The sequence below is a fragment of the Heterocephalus glaber genome, unplaced genomic scaffold (assembly GCF_053883595.1).
Source record: "Heterocephalus glaber isolate CG9 unplaced genomic scaffold, H.glaber_assembly_v1.0 deba00001564, whole genome shotgun sequence".
Classification (NCBI taxonomy): Eukaryota; Metazoa; Chordata; class Mammalia; order Rodentia; family Bathyergidae; genus Heterocephalus; species Heterocephalus glaber.
The window spans coordinates 217,684-240,215 of NW_028258351.1; the positions used below are offsets into that span (position 1 = coordinate 217,684).

At 48.9% G+C, this 22,532-nt stretch overlaps 1 protein-coding gene across 2 annotated transcripts; it reads right to left on the reverse strand.

Annotated features, from left to right (window-relative positions):
- Nucleotides 1-17,029: 17,029 nt before the first annotated feature.
- Nucleotides 17,030-22,532, reverse strand: Supt4h1 (SPT4 homolog, DSIF elongation factor subunit). 2 transcript variants are annotated; one of them, XM_004870327.4, is made up of 5 exons: nucleotides 22,223-22,532; nucleotides 21,584-21,690; nucleotides 18,087-18,142; nucleotides 17,823-17,876; nucleotides 17,030-17,408 (listed from the first exon to the last, which is right to left on the reverse strand). In XM_004870327.4, exons 1-5 carry the CDS (start codon nucleotides 22,289-22,291, stop codon nucleotides 17,341-17,343), a joined length of 354 nt encoding a protein of 117 aa, XP_004870384.1. In that variant the 5' UTR covers nucleotides 22,292-22,532; the 3' UTR covers nucleotides 17,030-17,340. The 2 variants fall into 2 exon arrangements, with proteins under 2 accessions (XP_004870384.1, XP_012923157.1); XM_013067703.3 differs by lacking the exon at nucleotides 17,823-17,876 and having other exon boundaries at nucleotides 22,223-22,415.

The following is a 22,532-nucleotide window of genomic DNA, read 5'->3' on the forward strand; positions in this document are numbered from 1 at the left end:
CCAGCCTGAACTACATAGTAAGACCTTGTCTCAAAAGATAAAACAGGGGCTGGGGATTTAGCTCAGTGGTTTGGCCGCCTGCTGTGCAAGCGCAAGGACCCGAGTTCAATCCCCGGTACCAAAAAAAAAAGACAAAACAGGGCCAGGGATTTAGCTCAGTGGTTTTGCCACCTGCTAAGCAAGCGCAAGGACCTGAGTTTAATCCCTGGTACCCAAAAAAAAAATCATCTCAAAAGATAAAACAAAAAAATTTAATATAATGTAAATGCCAAGTAAACTTGTTATATTGCATTTAGAGAATAATGACAAGGGGAGGAAAGCTTGTAGATTGTAAGTACAAGCACAAGTTTTTCAAATATTTTTGACAAGGTTGGTTGAATCCATGGATGCAGAACCCATGGGTATGGGGAGTTAATGAATAAAGTATGTGTATAAACATCATGTATCTATTTTATTTTTATTATTTTGGTTTTATGAGGCAGGGTCTCACTATGTAGACCACCCTGGCTTTGAACTTACTATGTAGTCCAGACTGGCCTTCAACTCTGGATGCTCCTTCCACCTCAGCCTGCTGAGGGCTGGGATTAGAGGCATGCACCACCACACCTGGCTCCATGTATCTATTTTATGGGCTGGGGATTTAGCTCAGTGGTTCTGCCGCCTGCCTCGCAAGCACAAGGTCCCGAGTTTGATCCTCAGTACCAAAAAAACCCCCACATGTATCTATTTTATATTGTCATGTATGAAAATGTCATTGTGTGTTTATGTGTTTGGAGCCACTGTTTATGTGAATGTCACTATATCTTTGTATAGGTAGTGACATATCATGTTTTATATTATTGTACATGTGGATACTGCTGAACGTGTGTGTCCTGGGTGAGTGTATAACCATGTGTCATTGTGTGACATACCAGCCATGTCCTATGTCTATGTCATTGCATGTGTATGTTGCCAGCACGTGTATAGAGCCTTTATGTAAATGCACACCCATGCTAGTGCATGTGCACTTTGTATATTAGTATCTGTGCCCTTATTTATGTATAAGGTGCTATGCACACAGTATGCCGTAATGTTTCTGCCTAATTTTTATACTATCAATGACTCTCTAGCCAGCCGTGGTGGCACAGGCCTATAATCCCAGCATTCCAGAGAATGAAGCAGGAAGAGTGTGATTTCTGAGGCTAGCCTAGGCTACAAAGAGAGACCCTGACTCAAAACATGGGATAAAGACAGACATAGATTAAAACCAGAGGTAGCCAGGCACCATGGTGCATGCCTATAATGCCAGCACTCTGAGAGACTGAGGCAGAGGGATCGTAAGTTTGAACCTGTACTGAGCAACTTAGTGAGAGCCTGTCCAAATAAATAAGCAAATAAGGATGTAGCTCAATGCAAAGGCCCTGGTTCAATCCCTAGCACCACCAAAAAAAATGTAAGCAGCCTTAAGTTTGGGGAGTATAGAGAATGAATAGAAAACAGACCAGGACTGGAGCTGGGCCCAAAGGTGGGGGGCCCCTCATATCTCTGCCCCTTTCTTCAGACTGCAGGAGATTCTCACCTAGCAGCCCAGGCCCTTCTTTCATTGGGCTGCATCCCAACCAGGCCTGGAGCCTCTTCAGCCGTTGTGGGCAGAACCAAACCCCTTTCTCTTGGACAACTGAGAGGATCCCCCTCCCAGGGTTGCGTGTCCATGCTGCCCGGGGGGCCTGCTACCCACACTCGGCACCCCCCAACCCAGCAACAGAGTCTCAGACAAAAGAGAAGCAGAATCCATTCTTTATTAGTGTTGGGGCGCCAGCCCCCCACCCAGTCCTTCTTTCCCTCCTGTCCCACGGCCACCTGTGGCTGCGGCACCAGGCCCACATGTTCAGCCCTCTCCCACCCGCTCAGGATTTGGGCAGGGCAGAGCTGCAGTTGTAAGGGACCACGAAGGACAGCCCTATGTGGGGCAGGGAAGGCCTTTTAGGGGTCTGAGTGGCGTGGGAAGGGTGCAAGAGGTGCTCACCTGTCTCACATGGTCCTGAGGCACAGGAAGATGGTGGCGGGTGGCGGCGGCATGGTGTGGTCTCCGAAGCCCACAGTACACTCATCCATAAAGTAGGAAACACTACACCCTCCAGTGCTGTTAGTAGTGCTTTCTACTTTATGGGTGACTGCACTGTCTGTCTGTCCGTCGTGTGTGTTCTTCTGGCCACCCGCTCCTCCTCCTGATTCCTGCTTGAGAACCCCCCACCCCTCCCAGTGTGGCTTCCTAAGACCCCTCCACCCTACCCGAGGCCCCCAGAGGGCCTGCCCTTGGCCTTGTGGGTGGTGACTCAGCATGGCGCCATACTTGCCTCCTCTACCTCCCTTCCCTCCCCCCACTTCCTCTTTGGTTCCCTCTTCCCTTCTGGGGCTCCACCCTATGTCCCCCACTCAGGTAGAGTGCTCAGGAAGTGCTCAGGGAGCACTCAGGTAGAGATCATGGCCACTCCGAGGCCTCACCCCCATCCCCAGTTCTTCCCGGCTGACCCCTCCCAGCCACACTCCCCATCGGCCTGCTGACCGAGTCCAGCTGAGGAAGCCACAGCCTCCTGCCGTCCAGAGCCTCGGTCCCCAGCCTCCCCACTGACCCAAGCTCCTGACTCCCTCACTTCCTGCTGCTCCCCAGGCAGGAACCCTGTATCCCAACAGAAATGGCGGCCATATTGGGCAGGGGAAGTGGTGCGGCACCTACCACTGCCGCTGGCCCCACTCTTTGGCCTTTGCCCACCCTGCTCTCCACCCCTCCTTCCCTAGGGCCTTCAACAGCTGTTTCTTCATCTGGGGGCCAGGAGCCATCTAATTTTCTTTTTTTTTTTTTTTTTCAATACTAGGAATTGAACCCAGGGCCTCATGCTTGCCACTGAGCTAACTCCCAGCCTTTTTAAAATTTTGAGACAGGGTCACTAAATTGCCCAGGCTGGCCTCAAACTTGCAATCTTCCCACCTCAGCTTCCCAAGTAGCTAGGATTATAGTCATGCGCCAACACACCTAGCTCATTTTACCTTTTAATCCCTCCAGTAGAGGAATAAAAAAATTTAAGAAGCTATCCCACCACGAAGGCCAGTAAGTTTGAGGGTCATGGCGCCTCTTTGCCTAGAACTCTACTAGGAAACCTTGGCACCCAAGCTCCTGACCTCCCTGCCCCTGCCTATAACTCAAGCCCCTCGTGGCCCCTTGAGGCCCTGAGTCAAAGAGCCCTGGTTAGGGCTGGAGTGAAGGTTCAGGCCCTTACCTGATGCTGAAGAGCTGAGGGGAGCAAGCCCTGTGCTCCAGGCTCCGAAGTGGGGTTCCCTTCAGGGCGGGCAGGGCTTATAACTCTGTGGCCACGTGGGCCAGATCTCAGGGCGCCCAACGGTCTTGGAGCCCGGCCCCCACACCGCAGTGGAGATTAGCCACCCCTCCCCTCCCTGGGGAGGACAGACTGACAGGAAGCCAGAGACAAGGCTGGGTATTCGCAGGAGGGGGGCTGAAGAGACCAGTTCACATGTCCTGGGCAGGTGGCTTCTGGGACCCCAGGCTGCCCTTCCCCCACGGCACCAGCTCCAGAGGATGGCCCAAGAGTCCGGGACTGACTGAGGGCACTAGGGGTGACGCCAGAAGATGAGAACTCCCTCTTAGGGCCTCTGGTGAATGCCCAAAACAAGGAGTTTTGAATTCAATCACAAGAAAGGGACATTTTCTCTGAGTCCCGCCCCCATTGACCTCGGCCCAGAAAATACCTTTCTTTTCTGGACATTCAAACCAAGCCCTGGCTCCTCTCTAAGTGCTTCCCAGAGAGGCCATGAAGAAAGGGACATGTAATGTAGGTTCGGGCCAGCATGCCAGAACCCTTCTGTGTCAGCTGCTCAGACCCCACCCCTCCCCCAGCCTGTCTGCAGACCATGCCTGGCCTCTTGGCACAGTAGGGGGGTCTCACTCAGGCCAGGTGGGCCTGTTGGCACTGGGCTGGGTGTTCATATGGTCCTCAGCGATTATAGGGAGAGGAGGGCAGCACAGACCGGTGCTGAGGAGCAGGGTCCTCAGGCAGGTATAAGTGCCATGGGGGCAGCAGGGAAAGGGGGCTTGGAGAGGGGGAGAAGAAGAGGCTCTGAGGGGAGGTTCTGGCAGCCACCGGATGTGGGCACGGGGCCCGCCCACCAGCATGTCACCCCCACTTTCCCCATGGGGAAGGCAGGAAGCTGCCCAGCCCAGGGCCCCTGGTTGGGGAGGAGAGCAGGGTGTGGGTCTGGGCAGGGGGCTAGGGTGGGCTGAGTGTGGACCACACATTTTCTCCAGGGTCCTCCAAGCACTTCAGCAGGCTTGGCTCTGGAATCAAGAAAAATGGGCTTGAGGGGAGGTAGAAGACGTAGGAGTGGGTAAGAACTACTAGCAATGCCTTCCCAGAAGGCCATGGCCGTTTTCTCTGGGTCCCCTATCTAGGCATACAGACTTCAAGGAACTCTCAGATTCAGGGCCCAAAAGAAGACTGGCATGGGAGTGGGGGTGGACGGTTGGCCCCACATCCTTCCAAGCAGGAGGGAGGATTTTCAACCTGGAAAACTGTTGTTTTTGTTTTGTTTTTGAGATAGGATCTCCCTAGGACCTCCCTATCCTTCAAGGATAGCCCAGGCTGGCCTCGAACTCACAGCGATCCTCCTGCCTCAGGCTCCCAAGTGCTAGGACCACAGGGGTGCACCACCACCCCTGGCCTGGAAAACTATTATCCATTCCCAGTCTCCTAAAATGAGTCAAAGAAAGAAGGAACAGGTCCTTCACCCTCTAAGGTCTGAAGAAAAAGTCGTGAGAAGGGCAGCTTGTGAGGCCACTGGCCAGAAATGGGCCAATGCTCCTTTAAGGGCTCCCTCTGGCCTCAGACCTGGCTGAGGGGAAGTGGGTGTGATAAGAGGATAAGAATATCAAAGTTGTGCAGTAACCTGAGTTCCTGGTTCCCCATCCTTTAGGGCCCCCTCCTGTAGCATCTTTCCCTCTCCCCCTGCTCAGGGGACCCCACAGCCATCACTTCAGAGGTGTCCTGTCCGAGGAAAGGAGAGCCACAGATCAAGAGCCAAGCTGCCTGTCTTCTCGGCCCAAATGTGCCATGGCCTCCTCAGAATGTGACCGGCAGCAAGTCAGACCTGAGATTCCAAGGGACACTCAGCACTCCAACAGTCTACAAACTGGCTCCCCTCCTGTCCTGAGCAGGGTGGGGGTGTCCCTTATGACAAGAGACTACTTTTCCTGTGTGTGTCTTCAGTGCCCAAAGTCAGTCACCAATTTGTTTTAAACAGAGCCTGACACCCAGCCTCTCTACCCAAAGATCTTCTGGGGTCAGGAGGTTTCTGGAGAGGCCAGGCCTTTCTCTGGTTCCAACCTGAGGCTGGAAGTGAAGATGCATGGTATCAAGGAGGGCCTCAATGTGTGTACCCTGAATTCTCCAGCCATCAATGATACCCTGCTCTGCTAGGCCTCAAACCAGAAGAAATAGGACAAACATCAAGGACAAGGGGAAAGGGGTTGGGGTATTGTAGGTCAGTGGTAGGCCACTTGCCTAGCATGTGTGAGGCTATAGGTTTGATCCCAATACTGAGGGATTGAGGGAGAAGAGCAGAGGAAGGGGTAGTCTGAGACAAGACCACAGACAATAACACACTGGGAGAATGGGTATGTGATGCCTGGGACTGGGCACATACTTGTCATGATTGGGGATGCTAGGCCCAAAGTTCTACCCTGGGATAGCCCAACACTATGTGCAGCCTGTGTGACTGACCAGCAGGTGCCTCAGGGAAGAGCAGTAGTGCCTGTGTGTCTGGACAGAAAGACAGACAGACAGACACACACACACCCCAAAGAACTCATACTCAGGCTCAAAGGCACACAGACACGCTGCCCACACAGCCAGCTCAGACCTACAGAGACGCCTTGAGGAAGGCTGACTGCACCCTCCTGGACACACCTGCTTCCCCCTGGAAGACACGAGAAGCCTCATTTAGGGACTCTGGGGCCAGTGCTCGGAGGGTGACTGGAAGAGCTGGGGTGGATTGAACACACACGTGCCTCTGCGAGAGGCCCAATTCCTGCTCCTGCCCTAAAGCTGCCTGCTTCCTGAGTTACCCAGGATGAGGGGAGCCAAACCCTTGATGGTAGCCTGTGGCCGAAGGAGCTCTTGATATCTCCCTTGGTGGAGAGGAGGAGTTCGAGTTGATTCTTCAAACTCCATCCCCTTGGCAGTAGGTCTGGGCTTAGCCGGGCATCCATTGGGCAATCTGCGCTCATTTGGATTCTGCTGTAAAATGTCCTCCAAAGTCCTTTCTGGTTCTGACATTGTTACCCCGAGGGTCAGAATCCCCTACTCAGAGGAAGCAGGGTTGGGGAGAGAGGCCAAGGTGGGAATGGCCCTTTCCCAGCTCAGAGCGGTGAGAGTGGTGAGGCCACTGTGGTCTGGGCTTGGGATACTGGAGGACTCCAAGCTCAGTCCTTCACTCCCATCCCCACCTCACTGACCTTGGGGACAGCCATCTTGTGTACGAAGCTGAGGCTGTCAGCAAGTGAAGGTGAACCTGAGGAGGAAAAATCGCAAGACCTGTCTTGGTGCTCCCAGTGTGATAGGCAATGTCAGCAAGTTTTGTTGGTGTGAGTGAGCAGTTTGTACCCAAGGCAGGGGCAGAGTGTCGGCTTTGATGGGGATGATGGGGACAGTGGCTCCTACTTCTGGTGAACCCTGAGTGTCAGGTGGTAACGCAGGACACACATACATCCCAGCACACACACCTTCTTACAACACTATAGCAACAAGTGCAAAGTAGCCTTCCATGGGGTTGATGGGCCATGGCGCTGGCCAGTTGGATGCTCAGTGGCAGCTTCAGAGTCACAGGAGACCCATCAGAGAAGGCTTCCCGGCAGAAGTGAATGTAGGTAGAAGAAGGTTTGGAAGAAGAGATAGGCAAGGAGGAAAAATAGGGAGAAATGGTCATTCAAAAGCTGAAATTTATAAGGAGGGCAGGTACTGAGAGTGAAAGAAATGAGAAGAAAACTAAGACTTTTCCTCCAGCTGCACAGGCCTGGGGCCCTCCCTCAGCAGGCAGGCAGAGATGGCAGCCCAGATAACCTGCCTGGTGAAGAGACAAGAAGAGAGAAGCCACAGGACCTAACCACTCACAAACAGGAAGTCGAAGAGGGAGAGAAGCCTGCCCTTCAGGGAGCTAGGGCTGGGGACAGACCTGGCCACAAAGGAGAGAAACTGAGCCCTAACATTGCAAAATGGGGCTGAGGCCAATTGCAATGAATAGTCCCAAATGTTGGGGCCCTCCCGCACTTCCTTGGAGGGCCAGCCCAAGGGAAGCCTGTATCAAGAGAGGGAAATACCCCAAAACCCTGAGAGCTCACGTCCCCAGCAGGGGTCAGTACCTAGGAAGATCCCGTCTCATCTCAGAGCCTCGGGAACACAGGTAGTGTTGGGAGGCCTGTGGGCAGGCCGTGTCCCTTCAGTCCTGCCTGCTCCAGGGGCCTCTAGGCTTAACTTCTTGTTCTCCTGCTCTACTCCATCTGACAAGGGGCAGATCCAGGGAAGTCGCTTTGCTCTGAGGCAGAGTTCTGGCTCAGCTCTCCTGACAACAGAGGACCCAAAAATTCTTCAGTAGCAAAGTGAGACAGCAACTGGCCCTGAGTCGGGAAACCAAGAAGCAAGCCCAGAGAGAGACAGAAGGCAGCTTGAGGTCACAAAGCAAGTTAGAGCCAAGTTCAGGGTTCTTTCCAGAGTATCTGGGAAGAGGCAGGTAAGTTGGAAAGGGGGGTGTGTTGGGGGAGGTCACCTGACCACTGCTATGGGAGTGGTTGTGAAACTAGAAGCATTCTGGGATCTCCAAAGGACACAAGCAGGGAAATGAAAGCCCCCTCCACACACGGGTGCCTGTTTGAGTAGCTGCACCTGTTCTGTTTTTAACTGCTTCCCCAAAAAATGTGTGTGTGAGAGAGAATTAGATATGATGGTTCCCTGCCTGGGACTCACTATGATTTCCCATCACCCCAATTCCCTACCCTCAACATCAGGACCACCAAGCAGACACAACTGGGAGACAAGAAACTTGGGGCTTACCCCCCATCCTGTGGCTATTTACAGCATAACTCTGGGCCTCCCAACCTGTCTCTTCATCTATAAAATTAGAGAGAGACCTATTGGTGCTCAAGGATGTCCCCAAGAACAGTGGAGCCCAGGGAACTTGGAGGGGGAGGAAGTTGCAGTGCCTGTGCTCTAGAACCTGCCTGGCCACAGAGCAGATATACATCTTCCCAGCTGGCACAAGGGCAGACCTTCCAGAGACCTGAGAAGCCAAGGTGGCTAGGAAGGATTCCTTTGAGAGACTTGGCTGGGAATAAGGGTGAAAGGTTGTCTGCTCCCTCCTGCCAGCCTGCTGTCCCCCACAGGACTCCTCACATCCCAGGAACAGCTGGAAAAAGCAGAAGGTGGGAGGTGGGAAGAAAAGACTGATATGTGTGGGAAGCACTCTGGGCTCAGCGAATTCTCCTCCTGGGGCTACATGAGGTGCTGGGGGGAATGGCAGCAGCCTGCTCCCAGACACTCGATAAATACATGTGGCCTGACTCTCCTTTGATCACCATGCTGACCCAGTGAGGTAAATGATGGTATGCCCATCTCAGGGACAAGGAACCGGAAGCTCAGTGAGGTTAAATTTCCCCTTCCTGAAAATCGGCCAACAGTCTGCATCTTGTGTTTCTCTTCCCTCAAGGATGCTCAATTCAAAGTATCCTCAAAAGGAATAGGTCTCTTGAGACGACTTGTCTTTCCTCACAAACTCAGTTTGAGAAAAGAGCTAGAAAAAGTGGTGGGAGGGGCCTGTGCAGACTTCCCTGCCCCAGACTTGTGGGTTAGGGGCAGCAGAGGGGCCTAAAGAGAAACCAGTGGGTCTGCAGAATGTCTCCCATAGGAGAGCCTTCAGAGCCTCTAAGCAGTTAGATGGGAGCAGATCGGCCACCAAGGCAAGGGGGCCCATGGCAGCGACAGCAGTTCACAGCACTGGAGCCGTTAAAAAGTGACTCAACCAGAAAGTGCGTTTGAAGCGACGCCCGCTGGGCCCCAAAGCCAAACCTCAAAAAGATGAAGTGAGAGAGACAGGCCTGTGGGGGCTGGGCTCAGGGTGGAGGCCCAGCCTGGAGCCGGCCTGGCCAAATAAGGGCAAATGCTATGAGGCGGGCCAATGGGGCAGGAGCAGGCCCACGTCATGGGTCTGTGGCTCGGAGGCGGAGGTGAGAGGCGTGGGGCCAGATGGGAGGGGAAGCCTGGGGCTGGGGACCTAGGCCCTCCTCAAGGGGTCTGAGGGTGGGTGAGGATGGGGGGAGGAGTGTTGAGCCCCCCCCCCCACCAAAGACACCCTGGTGATGAGGTCAGTGGACCTGAATCCCCACGAGCCACACAGGCTGGGACCCAAGGAGGCAAAAGGTACATAAGGAGCCCTCATGCCCTTGCCCCAGTGGCGAGCCCTCCATTCCCACCTGCCAAGGCAGAACTGAAGGGAAGCCATCAAGACAGCAGTGTCATGCAGGGGAAAGGGGCTGGGCTGAAACACCAGTGTAGCCTTGCCTGGCCCGACCCTGGATAACCGATGTAAGGAAAACTCAGTTTTCTCATCTGTGAAAGAGGAATGATAATATCTCATAGGATTTCACAGAGGATCAAATACAATAATGAGGTAGCCAATGCTGAATCTGGAAATCACCATACTATGTCACGGATATTATTATAAAAGCACAAGTTTGTGGGCTGCTCCCCATTCTTATTCTTGCCTCCAGTTGCCATGAAAGATCCCTTTACAAGGACACTATGTGGTTCAATCCTGGCCCCTGGTATCTATGACAGGGTAGAGGAGGTACAGAGACCAGGGAGGTCCTCCAGATCTAAACTTAGTCCCCACTACTGTTGAAGCAGAATAGACTGACACTGCCCCTCCCCCAGCTCACCCCCAGGGACATGGCCACCTCCACCGCCTCATCTTCCCCATCAGAGGCCTGGCTCTGCCAGACTCCAGACCATGCCCCACCTCTCCACCTGAGCCCCCGCCCCATCTCCCTGCCTCTCTGGGGTGCAGGGCTGAGGAAATGAGTCTATTCAGCTGCCCGGCGAAAGTACTTCTGCTGCCTACACAAGGTGGTGCTACTGCTGGCTTGTCCCAGGGCTCTTGATCACTCTCTTACTCAGGCCTCCCCAGCAGGCTGCCACCTGCTTCCTCTCAGAGTTCTTCTCCCTCCCAAGTATGGATTTGCATTTCCCCCTCTGCCTTCTGCTACTTAAGCCCCCAGGGAAGAGGTGACAGTTTAACCCCTCATTTCCGGCTAGCTAGCGGCCCCAGAGAGGTTGCTTACTTCCTTCCAGGTATTTTCAGCATGGGGGAAGGAGGTGCAAGGGTAGCAGGTGCTAGGTTTGAGGAAGAAGGAATGAGGAATGCCTTTTGGATACAATCTGGGGTCTCCACCCTGGTGTCTGAAACTGCTTCTTACTTCCTCTCAAGCTTTCTGCAGAACAAGGGCTCAGGTGGCAGGAAGGAGGTATACAGGCCGGAAGCAGCACACAGCTCCCTGACTTACAGGCACAGGCCTTCATCTGCAGTAGGACAGACCCCCAAGGAAAGCTGCCCAGGCTTCAAGTCCTCTGTCTTCAACACCACAGTCTTGCCCTGTACTCTGAAGGGGACGATTGGGGTGTGGAGTGCCAGGCAAAGAGAAACATAGCAACTTTATGTAAAAAGCAGAGCCAGGCGAAGAGGCAGTGATCCCTCTGGAAGTCAGGTCAACACTGGTTCTGGGGCTCCTCAGTCCCTTTACTCATGAAGCATGGAGCTGGCCTAAATCATGACCCTCCTGGCCCTGATGTTCTACAATCTGCCTTCACTCTCCACAGCCTCAACACTCCCACAAGTGAAGGCCTCTACCCCACCTCAGGCTCAGGCAGGCAGCCATGTGCTTTCCTCCTCAAATTTAAGCGGTGCTGGTTCACCTGACAGTAATGTCCACCAAGTACGGTTGTTCTTCTGGCTCAAGCAATACCAGAAGGGAGACAGCCACATATGATCCACAGAAGTGATAGCTGACAGGCTATAAATTCAAGAGGTGGAAGAATAATCAGTTCTGGAACCATTTTACTACACTATACAAAAAAGCCAGGTGTGGTGGCACATTCTGGCTGAGACAGGAGGATCACCATGAGATGGACGCCAATGGCCAATCTGGTCTACAATAACCTGAACTACACAGTGAGATAGTTTCAAAAAAAAAGATGTTTGTAGCAATGATTTCAAGGCAAAGAGTTTAAAGCACATTCAGAATCTCCTATCCAAAGAGCAAAGAACTATCTAATACATATTTTTTAAATTGGGCTAGGAACATACTTCAGCGTTAGAGCACTTGCCTAGCATGCATGAGGCGCTAGGTGCGAGCTTACAAAAAATGAGAATGGTGCCTAAGGAAAATGGTTTTGTTTTGATGCACAGTATTTCTGTATGATAGATGTATTGGAACACTAATTGTAAGAGGGATAAAATTCTTGCCACAGCTACCTAGAACTTATTCAAGAGGTAGACAACTTTGGACAATGACAGTACCTTATGCACACTTAGTATTTCATGGTTCTCAAATTGCCTTTACCTAAATTAATGTGCTTAATTCACACAACTATTCTGACAGGGACTACCAAGTACATCTTTAAACAAACCATATTTGAAGTATTACCTACAAACAGAAAAGTGACCATAACACCAAATTTTCAGGAAGTAAACTGACCCACATAACTAGTATCCAGATCAAGAAACAGAACGTAGCCAGCACCTTGAGTGTCCCTCATCCCTTCATCAAACCATACCCTATGAGATAATCAAAATATACCATGAATTTTAAATTAAATGATTACAGTAAAAGACACACTGCCATTTACCGCCCTCAAAATGGTCCTTGATTCAAACATACTTATCCCATCATTCTTGCCACTTTCTGAAGCAGTTCTGGAAGCTTCTTTCCTAGCTTTATAAAATGTGATTAAAAATATATATATATATATGGTGAATGCTGCTGCCAACAGCCATCCAAGAAAAAGGCAGGCTTATAAAAATATTGTGTCCTCATCCACCATATTTAACAGATCTGCAACTTCTGCACGCTGCAACTTGTGGCTGTTCCTCAAAGTCAAAATGCCCGTGAAAGGTAAATGTTTTGAAAGAATTCAGGACACTAAGGCAGTCACAACAGCATAAAATAACAACACTCATGAAAGAGTACAGCTAGAACTGCTTCAGACAGTAGTTAAGAATGATGGGATAAGTGTGTTCAAAGCAAGAATGTTTGGAGGAGGATTGATAGTAATGTCTCTTATTGTGATACATTTTAAAATTTAAATGTTCATTGTATTTTTCAATCACACCTTGCATCACAGGTACCACTCTCTTGCCACTTAATGCTATGCTTGTACTTTTGTCAACTGCATTTCACAGAGAAGAAACTTTGTTTACAGAAGGTGACTAAAAAGGCACGGGACTAGTGGCAGGTGGAAGCAACCGAGCTAGGAGCCAGAAGCACTGAACTTAGCTAGTTACATGTGTTTTTATCACACAAGTCTGGGTTCCAGTGGGGTGTGATGCTGGCAAAGCCAGCCTGCAGACAGAGGGAGACAGGCAGGAGGAAAACAGAGAAGAGAAATGTGGGGCACAGGTCAGCTGGTACCTAAGAGCGGTTGGAGTGGAATAAAAGCAGCAGCCAGGGAAACTGAGGGCTGGACCTCTTTTCCTTTTCTCTGGACAGGGATCCTTGAGGGAGATCCCACGGATCTCCTTCCTGGGCCATTAGCCCCACTGCTTCACTCCAGCTAAATTTAGATGGGAGACAAGAGGTGTTAAGAATAGGGCGGCTGGTGTGGTTTCTATGTGTAGGGACAACGTGTTGTAACTTCACTGAACTGATGACGCACACTGGTTCTGTGGAACATTCACAAAGGGAGCAAAGCTGCTGTGTCTGGGGTTAGGTCTGTGGGAAACAACAGCCCCAAACTGGGTGTGGGCATTGTATTTCTCAAGCTAAGACTCCACTACTTCATCGCAGCCATGCCACTTTAAGCTTATCTCCTCACGGCTAAATAAGGGTGTCAACTGTGTCTCAGGGGTTTTGTGAGGATCAAATGATAATGTGAATACCCTCTGTCAACTTCAAAATGCTATTTAAATGAAAGGGTTTACTGATACTAAACACAAGCCACACTTGCATTAGTCTGCCCTTACCTTTTACCTCCTGGTCTCTCTTACGCACACACAGGGATGAGATGTCAGGGAGGGCACTGAGGACTGAGTAGCAGGATACAGACAGGCTGGGAGTGCTAAGGTAGTGGCCCCAGCAAGAGCCAGGGTTCAGTCCCCAAACCTCATCAGCCCAGTCTAAGCCTAGGCCCTTGCCAATCTGTCATCATTATTCTTGGGAAAACTGCTCTCTTCTAAGGCCCTTACTCTATCACCTCTCAGTGCTTGGTTGGGCTAGAGGCTGTAGTCATCAATGCACTGCCACCTCGCCTCTCAATTTTTGGGAGACCCTAACTCTGAAGCATTTGGTAGTTATAGTAGAAAGAGGAATAGGCAGGCAAGGGGAAGGTCGCCTGGCTGTTACTGCTTTTCATCTTTTATCTGACCTGAGTCTGACCTATTGAACTGGGCAGCCTTGCCCTTGTTGGTGGGAGTACAGACTGGTGCAACCACTGTGGAAATCCGTATGGAGATACCTCAAAGAACTAGGACTAGAGGTCCCATTTGACCCAGCTATTCCCCTGCTGGCCATCTTCCCAAAAGAATTAAAAGAATCATACCACAGCGATACATGTGCACCCATGTTTATAGCAGCACAGTTTGTAATAGCTAAAGCTTGGAAACAGCCCAAATACCCATCAACTGGAAACTGGATAAAGAAGATGTGGTTTTTTAATAAAATGGAGTACTATTCAGCCATAAAGAATGACAAACTAGGGCCAGGGATTTAGCTCAGTGGTTCTGCCGCCTGTCCTGCAAGCACAAGGATCCAAGTTTGATCCCCGGCACCAAGAAAAAAAAAAAAAAGAACGACAAACTAGAGACATTTATAGCTAAATGGATGCACATTGAAGTGATACTCTTAAGTGAAATAAATAGGACACACATGTGTAAATACCAAATAGTTTCTCTAGTGTGAGAAACTGAAAGTGTAAATAAGGATTAAAATGATTAAAATCAATAATTGATAATTTGAAATAGGAAGAAAAGGTCCAAAGAGGTAGGGGAAGGGGAAAGGAAAGAAGGGAAAGGAAAAATTATGATAAAAGGAAAAAATGGAAACAAAGTCTATGTAAATAGGGAAGGGTGGAGGGGGTGAAGGGAGGACAGGGAATGGGGAAAAAATAAGAACCAAGATACATCATGTAAAGGTACAAATTCCCAATGAGAAATGTAAATGTACTGTGTACCTAAAATGTACCAATAAAAGAATTTAAGGAAAAAAATAAAAATAGAGAGGTCAAACTACTGAGCAAGAGACCAGGAGGGACTCTTAAAACCCTGGGCAGACTCAGAACCTTGGCAATTGGAACGGGGCTGAAATTAAGACACAATAGGCAGGACAAAGCCCTAGTGGATGTGGGTCTCAGGGGAGCAGAACCAGCACTTGAGACCCCACCCACCCTCAGAGAGCATCGGAACCAAGTCCCTGTCTTTGGGCTCCTTCTTTGGGCTCCCAGTAGCTGGGACTCTAGCACTTTACTGCCCAAGGTGCTAAGTGCCAGTACATGCAGGTTCAAGTTCCAGAGAAGGCAGAAAAGCAATTCAGACCCAGGATGGTGGTGCATACCTGTAATTCCAGCTACTGGGGACTATGGGGCAGGAGGATTACAAGTTTGAGCCCAGAGAGAGCAACTCGGCGAGACCTTGTCCCCCAAAACAAAACAACAAAAATGCTGGGATGTAGCTCAGTGCAAACGCACTGGGTTCATCCCCAATACCAAAAAAGAGAGACTGAGCAATCCAGGTGTGGTGGCACATGTATGTAATCTTAGCCTTCATGAGGCTGAAACAGGAAGATCACAAGTTCAAGGCTAGCCTCAACTACATGGTGAGACCCTGTCTCAAAAAACAAAGTTTTAGCACTGAGGATGTAGCTCCCTGGTTCAACATCCAGAACACATAGACAAAATTCAGAAGCGGCTCCCAAGCAGAGCTGCACCGAGCCCCCTCCCCCATGACCATCAGCGCCTGTCTTGCTTCCTGTGAGATCGACAGTTAGGGCCCTGCTCAGTGTGGGACCGAGGCAGCCCTATGTGGTTATTTGTGCAGGGCTCTCCTTACCTCCCCTCCCCACAACTGTTTCCATTCTCACCAAGCAGCTACGTCCGGGTCAGACACACAGGACAGCAGCTGGGGCTTTCCAGGGGGCTTTTTGAGAAGCCAGTGAAAGTTGGGCGTTGGCTACGTGGCCAGGCACTCCTGCTGAAAGCTATTTCTTCTCTCCAGGATGGAAGCTCTAGCCTGGCAGGGCTGCTGGGCAAGGTTCCTTTCAGACTGAAATACAAGAGAAAGCACCATCACGGCACTTTCAGTTTTCGGGGCCGGGGAAGCCCCTGAAAGATGTTTGGAACTGGCATTAACAGGCCATTCCCAGGCCGGGGATTTAGCTTGGTGGTTCTGCTGCCTCACAAGCACAAGGTCCCAAGTTCGATCCCCGGTACCAAAAAAAACCAAAAACAGGCCATTCCCTTACAGCTTGGAGGCACCAGTGAGGTGGCTCTGGCCTGAGGAGGACCAGTGAGAGAGCATGAGCAACACAGCCAGTCCCCAGGAAAGGACAGGGGAGCCAGCATCTATTCCCTCCCACAGGCCAGCACAGGTAACCTGAGACTGACTCACTAGCAGCACCAGCTGGCTTCGAGGCACAATGCTACCAGCAGCTCCTCTGCTGAGCCAGAGCTCACCCTGGGGCTGGGGTCCCAGGCACCCCCTGATCTGACTGATGGTGCCTATTTTGTGCATATGGAGGTAAGAGCAATAATAAAAGGAACACATGAATTTTACCTTTTATAAAACTTATAGGATTTTCACACTGCTTTATTTCTAATCACAATTCTGAAGCAAACAGGAGGTAGGGTGTAATCACTCCCATTTCACGAGAAAAATCAAAATGGTGGTACTACTAGAATTTCTGTGAAAATTTAAGTAAATGAGACTACAGTAAATTTTTAAATCTGAAACAATGCACTTTGGCCAATGTGACATTCATTATTCAAGGGCCCTTAACAGGCCAAGGACAGGCCCAAATCACCTAGACCAAGACCCAACAGTCACCTAAGGCCTGAAGGTCTCCAGTGAAGGAAATATAAAATGTAGGAAATGCAGTACAAAGATGTAGGAAGGGCAGTAAAAAGAAAACAAAAACAAAGCAGGGGGAAAAGTATTAAACTGGTTAAGGGCTAGGCGTGGTGGCACACCCCTGTAATGCCAGCACTCAGGAAACTGAGGCAGGAGGATCACAGTGGGTTCAAGATTACGCTGGGCTACATAGTTGAAGCTCAAGGCCAGTCTGAACTACATAGCAAGACCCTGTCAAAAAAGAAAGGTTAACCGGGCCGGGGATTTAGCTCAGTGGTTTTGCCGCCTGCTGTGCAAGCTCAAGGACCCAAGTTCGATCCCCAGTACCAACAACAACAAAAAAAAAGGTTAAAGGGCCATGAGCACAAAGCCACCTACAGATTTTGATTTCTTCAAGCAAGACTTCTATGCCAGATCTAGAAGGCAGAAAGACACGACTACTGGACACCAGGACTACCACACTGAGGATCCCCTCACCCAGGACAGCAGGCCTTTCAACAGGGCCCAAGCAAACAGATTTAATAGGCTGCAGCCCTGGAGGCCCAGCAACAGGAGCAAAAGGGTCTCTGCTGTGCTGGAACAGTGCTTACAGAGCAAAGGAACCCTGACTGTGCCCCACTAAGGGAAGTGGAGGCAAGGCATGTGTCAAGGCTTTAAGAAATTTTCAGGGGTTCATGTTTATTGGTATTTGATCCAGAGTCTTGTCCGTGGGTGTGGATAGGAAAACCAACATCCTACTCTCCCCTCAATTCAGTCTCTGTGAATCCACCAGCCCAAACCCTCCCACCTCCACCAGTAAGTAGTCCGAAGAAGTGAAAGTCCAGGGACAGGAAGCTGCTCTCTCAACAGTACACTGATTCTCCAAGATGGAGGGCAGGGAGTGTTTGAAGCCTGCCTGTTCAGTCCAACAACCAAAAACAGGTAGAGGCAGGAGGTAGAGAGCAAAGATGCTGGCAGCCCTGCATCTTGCTAGGTCTTTATAGCTGTGTCTCTGGATTTGTAGGCCACTCCTCGACTTTTCAGTTCCCGCACGATTCCTGTGGCATGAAAAGAAACAGCTCCATGAGGGAAGATTCAGGCGGATAAGAAAAGCCTTTATCTGCCACCGTGAAGAGAGGCTATAAGCAAACTGCAGCTCCTAGACTGCTCATCAAAGTCCTGCCTGCAAGTCTGATCCCTGGTACCAAAAGAAAAAAGAGTCCTGCCTGACGGTTTGTTACCACTGAAGATCCAAGCAAGTGCTTGGCAAACCAAGAAGGCAGAAAAGAGGGACTTATGCAGTCATGAAAAGCAAGGGTTCTGGAGTCAAAAGGCCTGGTGACATGAGGCAAGTTATATAACTTCTCTGTACTTCAGTTTGCTCATCTGTACACTGCAGAACCTCGTAAGAGTTCTGACTTCCACAGAGCTTGAGACAGTTAAACCTTGGCTGTTAACATGACTGTTATTACCTTGGGGCAGGCGACCAGTGACTGACACCGCGTATACACCTGGCTTAAAGTTACCTGAGAGAGAAGAAAGGACATTGTAGTGGGAATGAGTTAAGACTAAAGACCATCACTTCTTTTGGCAACAGCGCACAGGACCCAGCTTCTCTGTCTTTCCTGTAGCCCTCTTTCCCACTCTGCTGTCTTACGACCCCCACTGGCCTGGAAGCACCATAATACCGCAGCAACACTCCACAGGCCTGGACAGGAAGAAAGGGAGACACTTACTGACTCGCTGCCACTTGGAGACCCAGCTGTCCTCTGGACTCATCATGGCAATGATTCTAGGGAGGGAAAAGAAATGGAGCGTCAGCCCAGACTGAGAGCTGCTCAGTTAGCACAAGTTCTGGGAGAGGATTCCTGGATAGTGAGGTACCAAGACTCCCCAGAAAACCGGGAAAACGGCAGTTCTAATGTTAAGAAAGAGTTGACTCAAAGCTAAGACTGGAAAAAGTTCTTTGTTCTTATGTCCCTGGCTTTCCAGTAAGAAGTCAGTTACTATCCTAAAAGATTACTTCACCAAAACATCCTTTTGTGTGCAGGTTCCCCAAGAGATGGGACAGCTTTAGTAATGGATGTCCTGTACTACTAATTACAACCAAAACCCCTGGGGGACTGGGCCTAGTGCAAAGACCACAGTGAGTCAAAACGATGGATCCTTCTGCAGAAATGACTTAGACTTGGCCAGGCCCTTCCTCTAATGAGCTGTGCAATCTCCAGTACATATGGATTCCTCTCACAGAATTTTATCAGTAAAATGAGACTCAATGGTTAAAATAATACATGACATTCTTGCCTCGCAACCGCAAGGTCCCAAGTTCAATCCCCGGCACCAAAAATAAATAAAGAAATAAAATAATACATGACAGCATCTATGTAGCACAGAGTAGGTGCTAGGTAGGCTTTAGCTCTCCTTATTAGTTATCCTAATAATCCTTCTCAGGTAGCCCCAATTCTAGAATATGGTAACACAAAGGCTATTCTAGGGCTATATACCCACTACTTAGGCAAGGTGGATCAGCATCAGGTGCTATCAGAGCCTACAGAGACATTTTGTTATTTATGCACGTGATAAAATTCTTCCTGACTGCCTATTGCATACGGTCGGTTTCTAGGCACTGACATTTGTTGGTTGGCTCCTCCACACCATTCCCTGTTCTCTTGGCAACAATCTTTGATTCTTATTTGGGGGAAGACTCCTCATCCATGACCTTTAAGTAGAAATAACCTTACCTCTGGGGTTACAAGTAGGATAACAATGGCCAACTGGCCCTGCAGGCTGACCTGGGATAGGTGCATGAAGGCCAGGCTCCCAGCACAAGTGTATTAGGCTCTATCCTTCACAATCTACCCTTTAAGCTTTATAGTACCTATTACCCAGCAGATTTAAATTAAACAATTCCCACTGTTCTCCAAACATACCTTGGTTTTTCCCACTCTGTGCCTTCACTCCAATCACTCCTTTATTTGGAACATTCTACCTCTCTCAACTTACAAAAAAATATCCTATACATACTTGTTTCTTTAAGAGGAAAGAATGCTACCTCCTCCATTTCTGGCTAAGTCATCTATCCTTTCTCTGAATTTCTCTGAATTCATTTGCCTACTCTTTAAAACCTAATATGCACTAGAATATACAAGTCCTACAACTCAACAACAAAAACCAACCACATTCAAAAATGAGCAAAGGGTCCAAATAGACAATATGCACATAAGATGCTTAACATAAATAATCCAAATCAAAACCACAAGATACCAATTCACATCCATTCGGATGGCTATCATAAAAACAAAAACCATACTAGCGTATCAGAAAGGCTACTAATAAAAAACAACCAAATAGGGCCAGGGATTTAGCTCAGTGGTTTTGCCTCTTGCTGCACAAGTGCAAGGACCCGAGTTCGATCCCCAGTACCAAAAAAAAAAAAAAAAAAAAAAAAAAACCCAAATAAAGAGAAAATAATGAAAGTTGGTGAGGAGGGGAAGAAACTGGAACACTTTATCGCTGTTTTTTGTTCCTCATAAAAATTAAACAATGCCAGAGATTTAGCTCAGTGGTTTTGCTCAAGGGCCCAAGTTCCATCCCCGGTACCAAAAAAATCAGCCAAAAATTAAACAATGAATTATCTTATGATCTAACAATCTTACTTCTGGATATATATCCAAAAGAATGGAAAGCAGGAATTTAAATAATTTGTACATTGATGATAATGGCAGTATTATTTATGATAGTCAAAGAAAGAATCAACTCAAGTGATCAATGGATGAATGACTAGTGTATACACATGCACTAAAATATTCAGCTTTAAAAACAAAGGACAATTTGACATATGCTATGGTGTGGATGAATCTTTAAGACATTATGCTATGTGCTGAATAAGCCAGTCAAAAAGGACAAACATTGTATGATTCAATCATGAGGTACCCGGGGAAGTCAAATTCAGAGACTGGTAAAACTTCACACTGTTCTCTTATTAATATCTTACCGTGTAACTCTTTCTATCTCTAATAGCAGTAAGCAGGCACTTTACTCACAGATGGGGAGTCCCATCATTCATTTGTTAGCACTGAATGGTATAGGGCTAAATGGAGGACCAAAGGGACCAGAGTATTTGAGTATGTACTTCACAGGAAGTAAAGTTCCATGCCAACATCTTTTTTGCCCAATCCCTTATTCTTTCTTAAGGAAATCAAAAGAGAAATGGAGTTGGCTCACCTTGAAAGAACTTCAGCAAAGCATACGTTTAAGTATAGTTTTCTGTAAACCCTTACTTGGCCTAGAGACAAAAAGAATTTTAGTAGTACCTCCTTACTCCCCACTCCCCCAATACTGTCCTCTGGCTGCTACCTTGAGAAAAAGTAAGACCTGGCCAGTTATGCTTCTCTCATTTCCCCTTCTAGCCACTGGACAATTTTGCCAAAGGAAACTTTTGAGAGGCCCTCATCAAGATCATCAGCTTTGAGGCAGTAATCTACCTACACCATACCTTCCCTTCTCTTCATTTTCAAAAAGTAGCTTCATGTATTCAATATTTGGTGGGAGATACAGGGGACTGTACTCTGGGCTTCATGTATGCTAAACACGCACTCTACCACTGAACTACACCCTCAACCCCTCATAATTTATTAAGCACCTAGACTTCCAGGTATTGTGCCAGCTACAGATGCACAAGATAAACACCCAGTGCTACCATCAATGAGCTGGCAAACTAGTGAAGCAGTGGAAATACAGTAAAAGCAAACATCACTTTAATTTTTTAATAGCCACATTTTTAAAGACAGAAAGATAAAATTAATTTCAATATTTCATTGAGCCCAATAAATCCAAAACATAACTTGTTTTTGTTTTTGTTTTTTTGGTACCGGAGATCGAACTCGGGTCCTTAGCTTGCAAGGCAGGCGGTGGAACCACTGAGCTAAATCCCTGGCCCCCAAAACATAACTTAAAAATAATATTATTTTACACTTTTTTCTTATGCAAAGTCCTTGAAATCTGGAGTGTATTTTATATTTAAAGCATATTCTAATTTGGACTAACCATGTTTCAAGTGCTTGATAGATGCATGAAGCTAGTGACTACAGGACAGGATCCATAGGACTACTACATCTCAAAATAATTGTTGAAACCAATTGTGATTATAGCCGTGAAAGCCTCCTTCATATTGAGGTCAGGTGGTGTAGGATGAGGTGAGGCACACTGAATGAAGAAATCTGAAGGAGCTTACCCATCAAAGGAAGAGCTGGTGCAGTCATATACCATCTCTCGGTTACCCTTCATTTGTAAGTATGAATCACAATTATCACAACCGTCATATTCAAATTGGTCTATAGTCTGAGAAGGGGATAAAAAAAAAAAGGGAAAAGGTGAGCATGAACAAGGCCAAAAGAAAAAGGGTCAACCTCTTGGTTCTCTATGTTGTCTCTGTCTCATCATGTCCCCTACCTGCTGCTCCCAAGGCACCATTCCGAAGTCCTACCCTCCCACTCCTTCCTCTTTTGTTTCCAATTCCGCCTGGTCTTTCTCTTCTCTAATTTTCTCGAAGTCTGGCACCCTCTCCGAATACTCTCAGCTGCAGATCTCCACTCCGCTCCGGCTCTCAATGTCTTTTAGATCCGGCATAAGTTCTGCTGGGGAACTTTTGTGTTGAAAGCTGGGATTCAAAGGCATGCGAGATGCTCGAGCCCTCAACTGCAAGACCTGCTCGCGTTTCCGCGACGTAAACAATGGCTTCATTCGATTTCCCACCCTCCTCGCCACCTCCCGGAGTCCTGAATTTTTCTTTCCTCTGTCCTACCCCATCCCACCCTCTTTCCTCAACTCTGTGCCTCTCCATCGCCCGTACAACCAGGTCCCCAATAGCCACCTTGACCAGAGAACACAGCAAACACGCCCGCAGATGCCGCAAGTCCTTTGGCACCGTCTCCAGGGCCATCTTCTTCGATACGAAGAGCAGCAGGGCACTCAGCCACAACCTCCACACCCGCAGGAAGTAAACAGCTCATTACCCAGAATGCCATCCACTTCCGGGGCCTTAGACTTCCTCTTCCGGTGTAGCAAGGCGCCGGCCCCGCCCCTCCCCCCGCCGGAGAAGATGGTTTCTCCCGCCTGGGAAAGGAGGTGTGGCAGCCAGCAGCCACCTGGTCGGCGCGCGCCCTGCACCTGAGCCAGGGCGC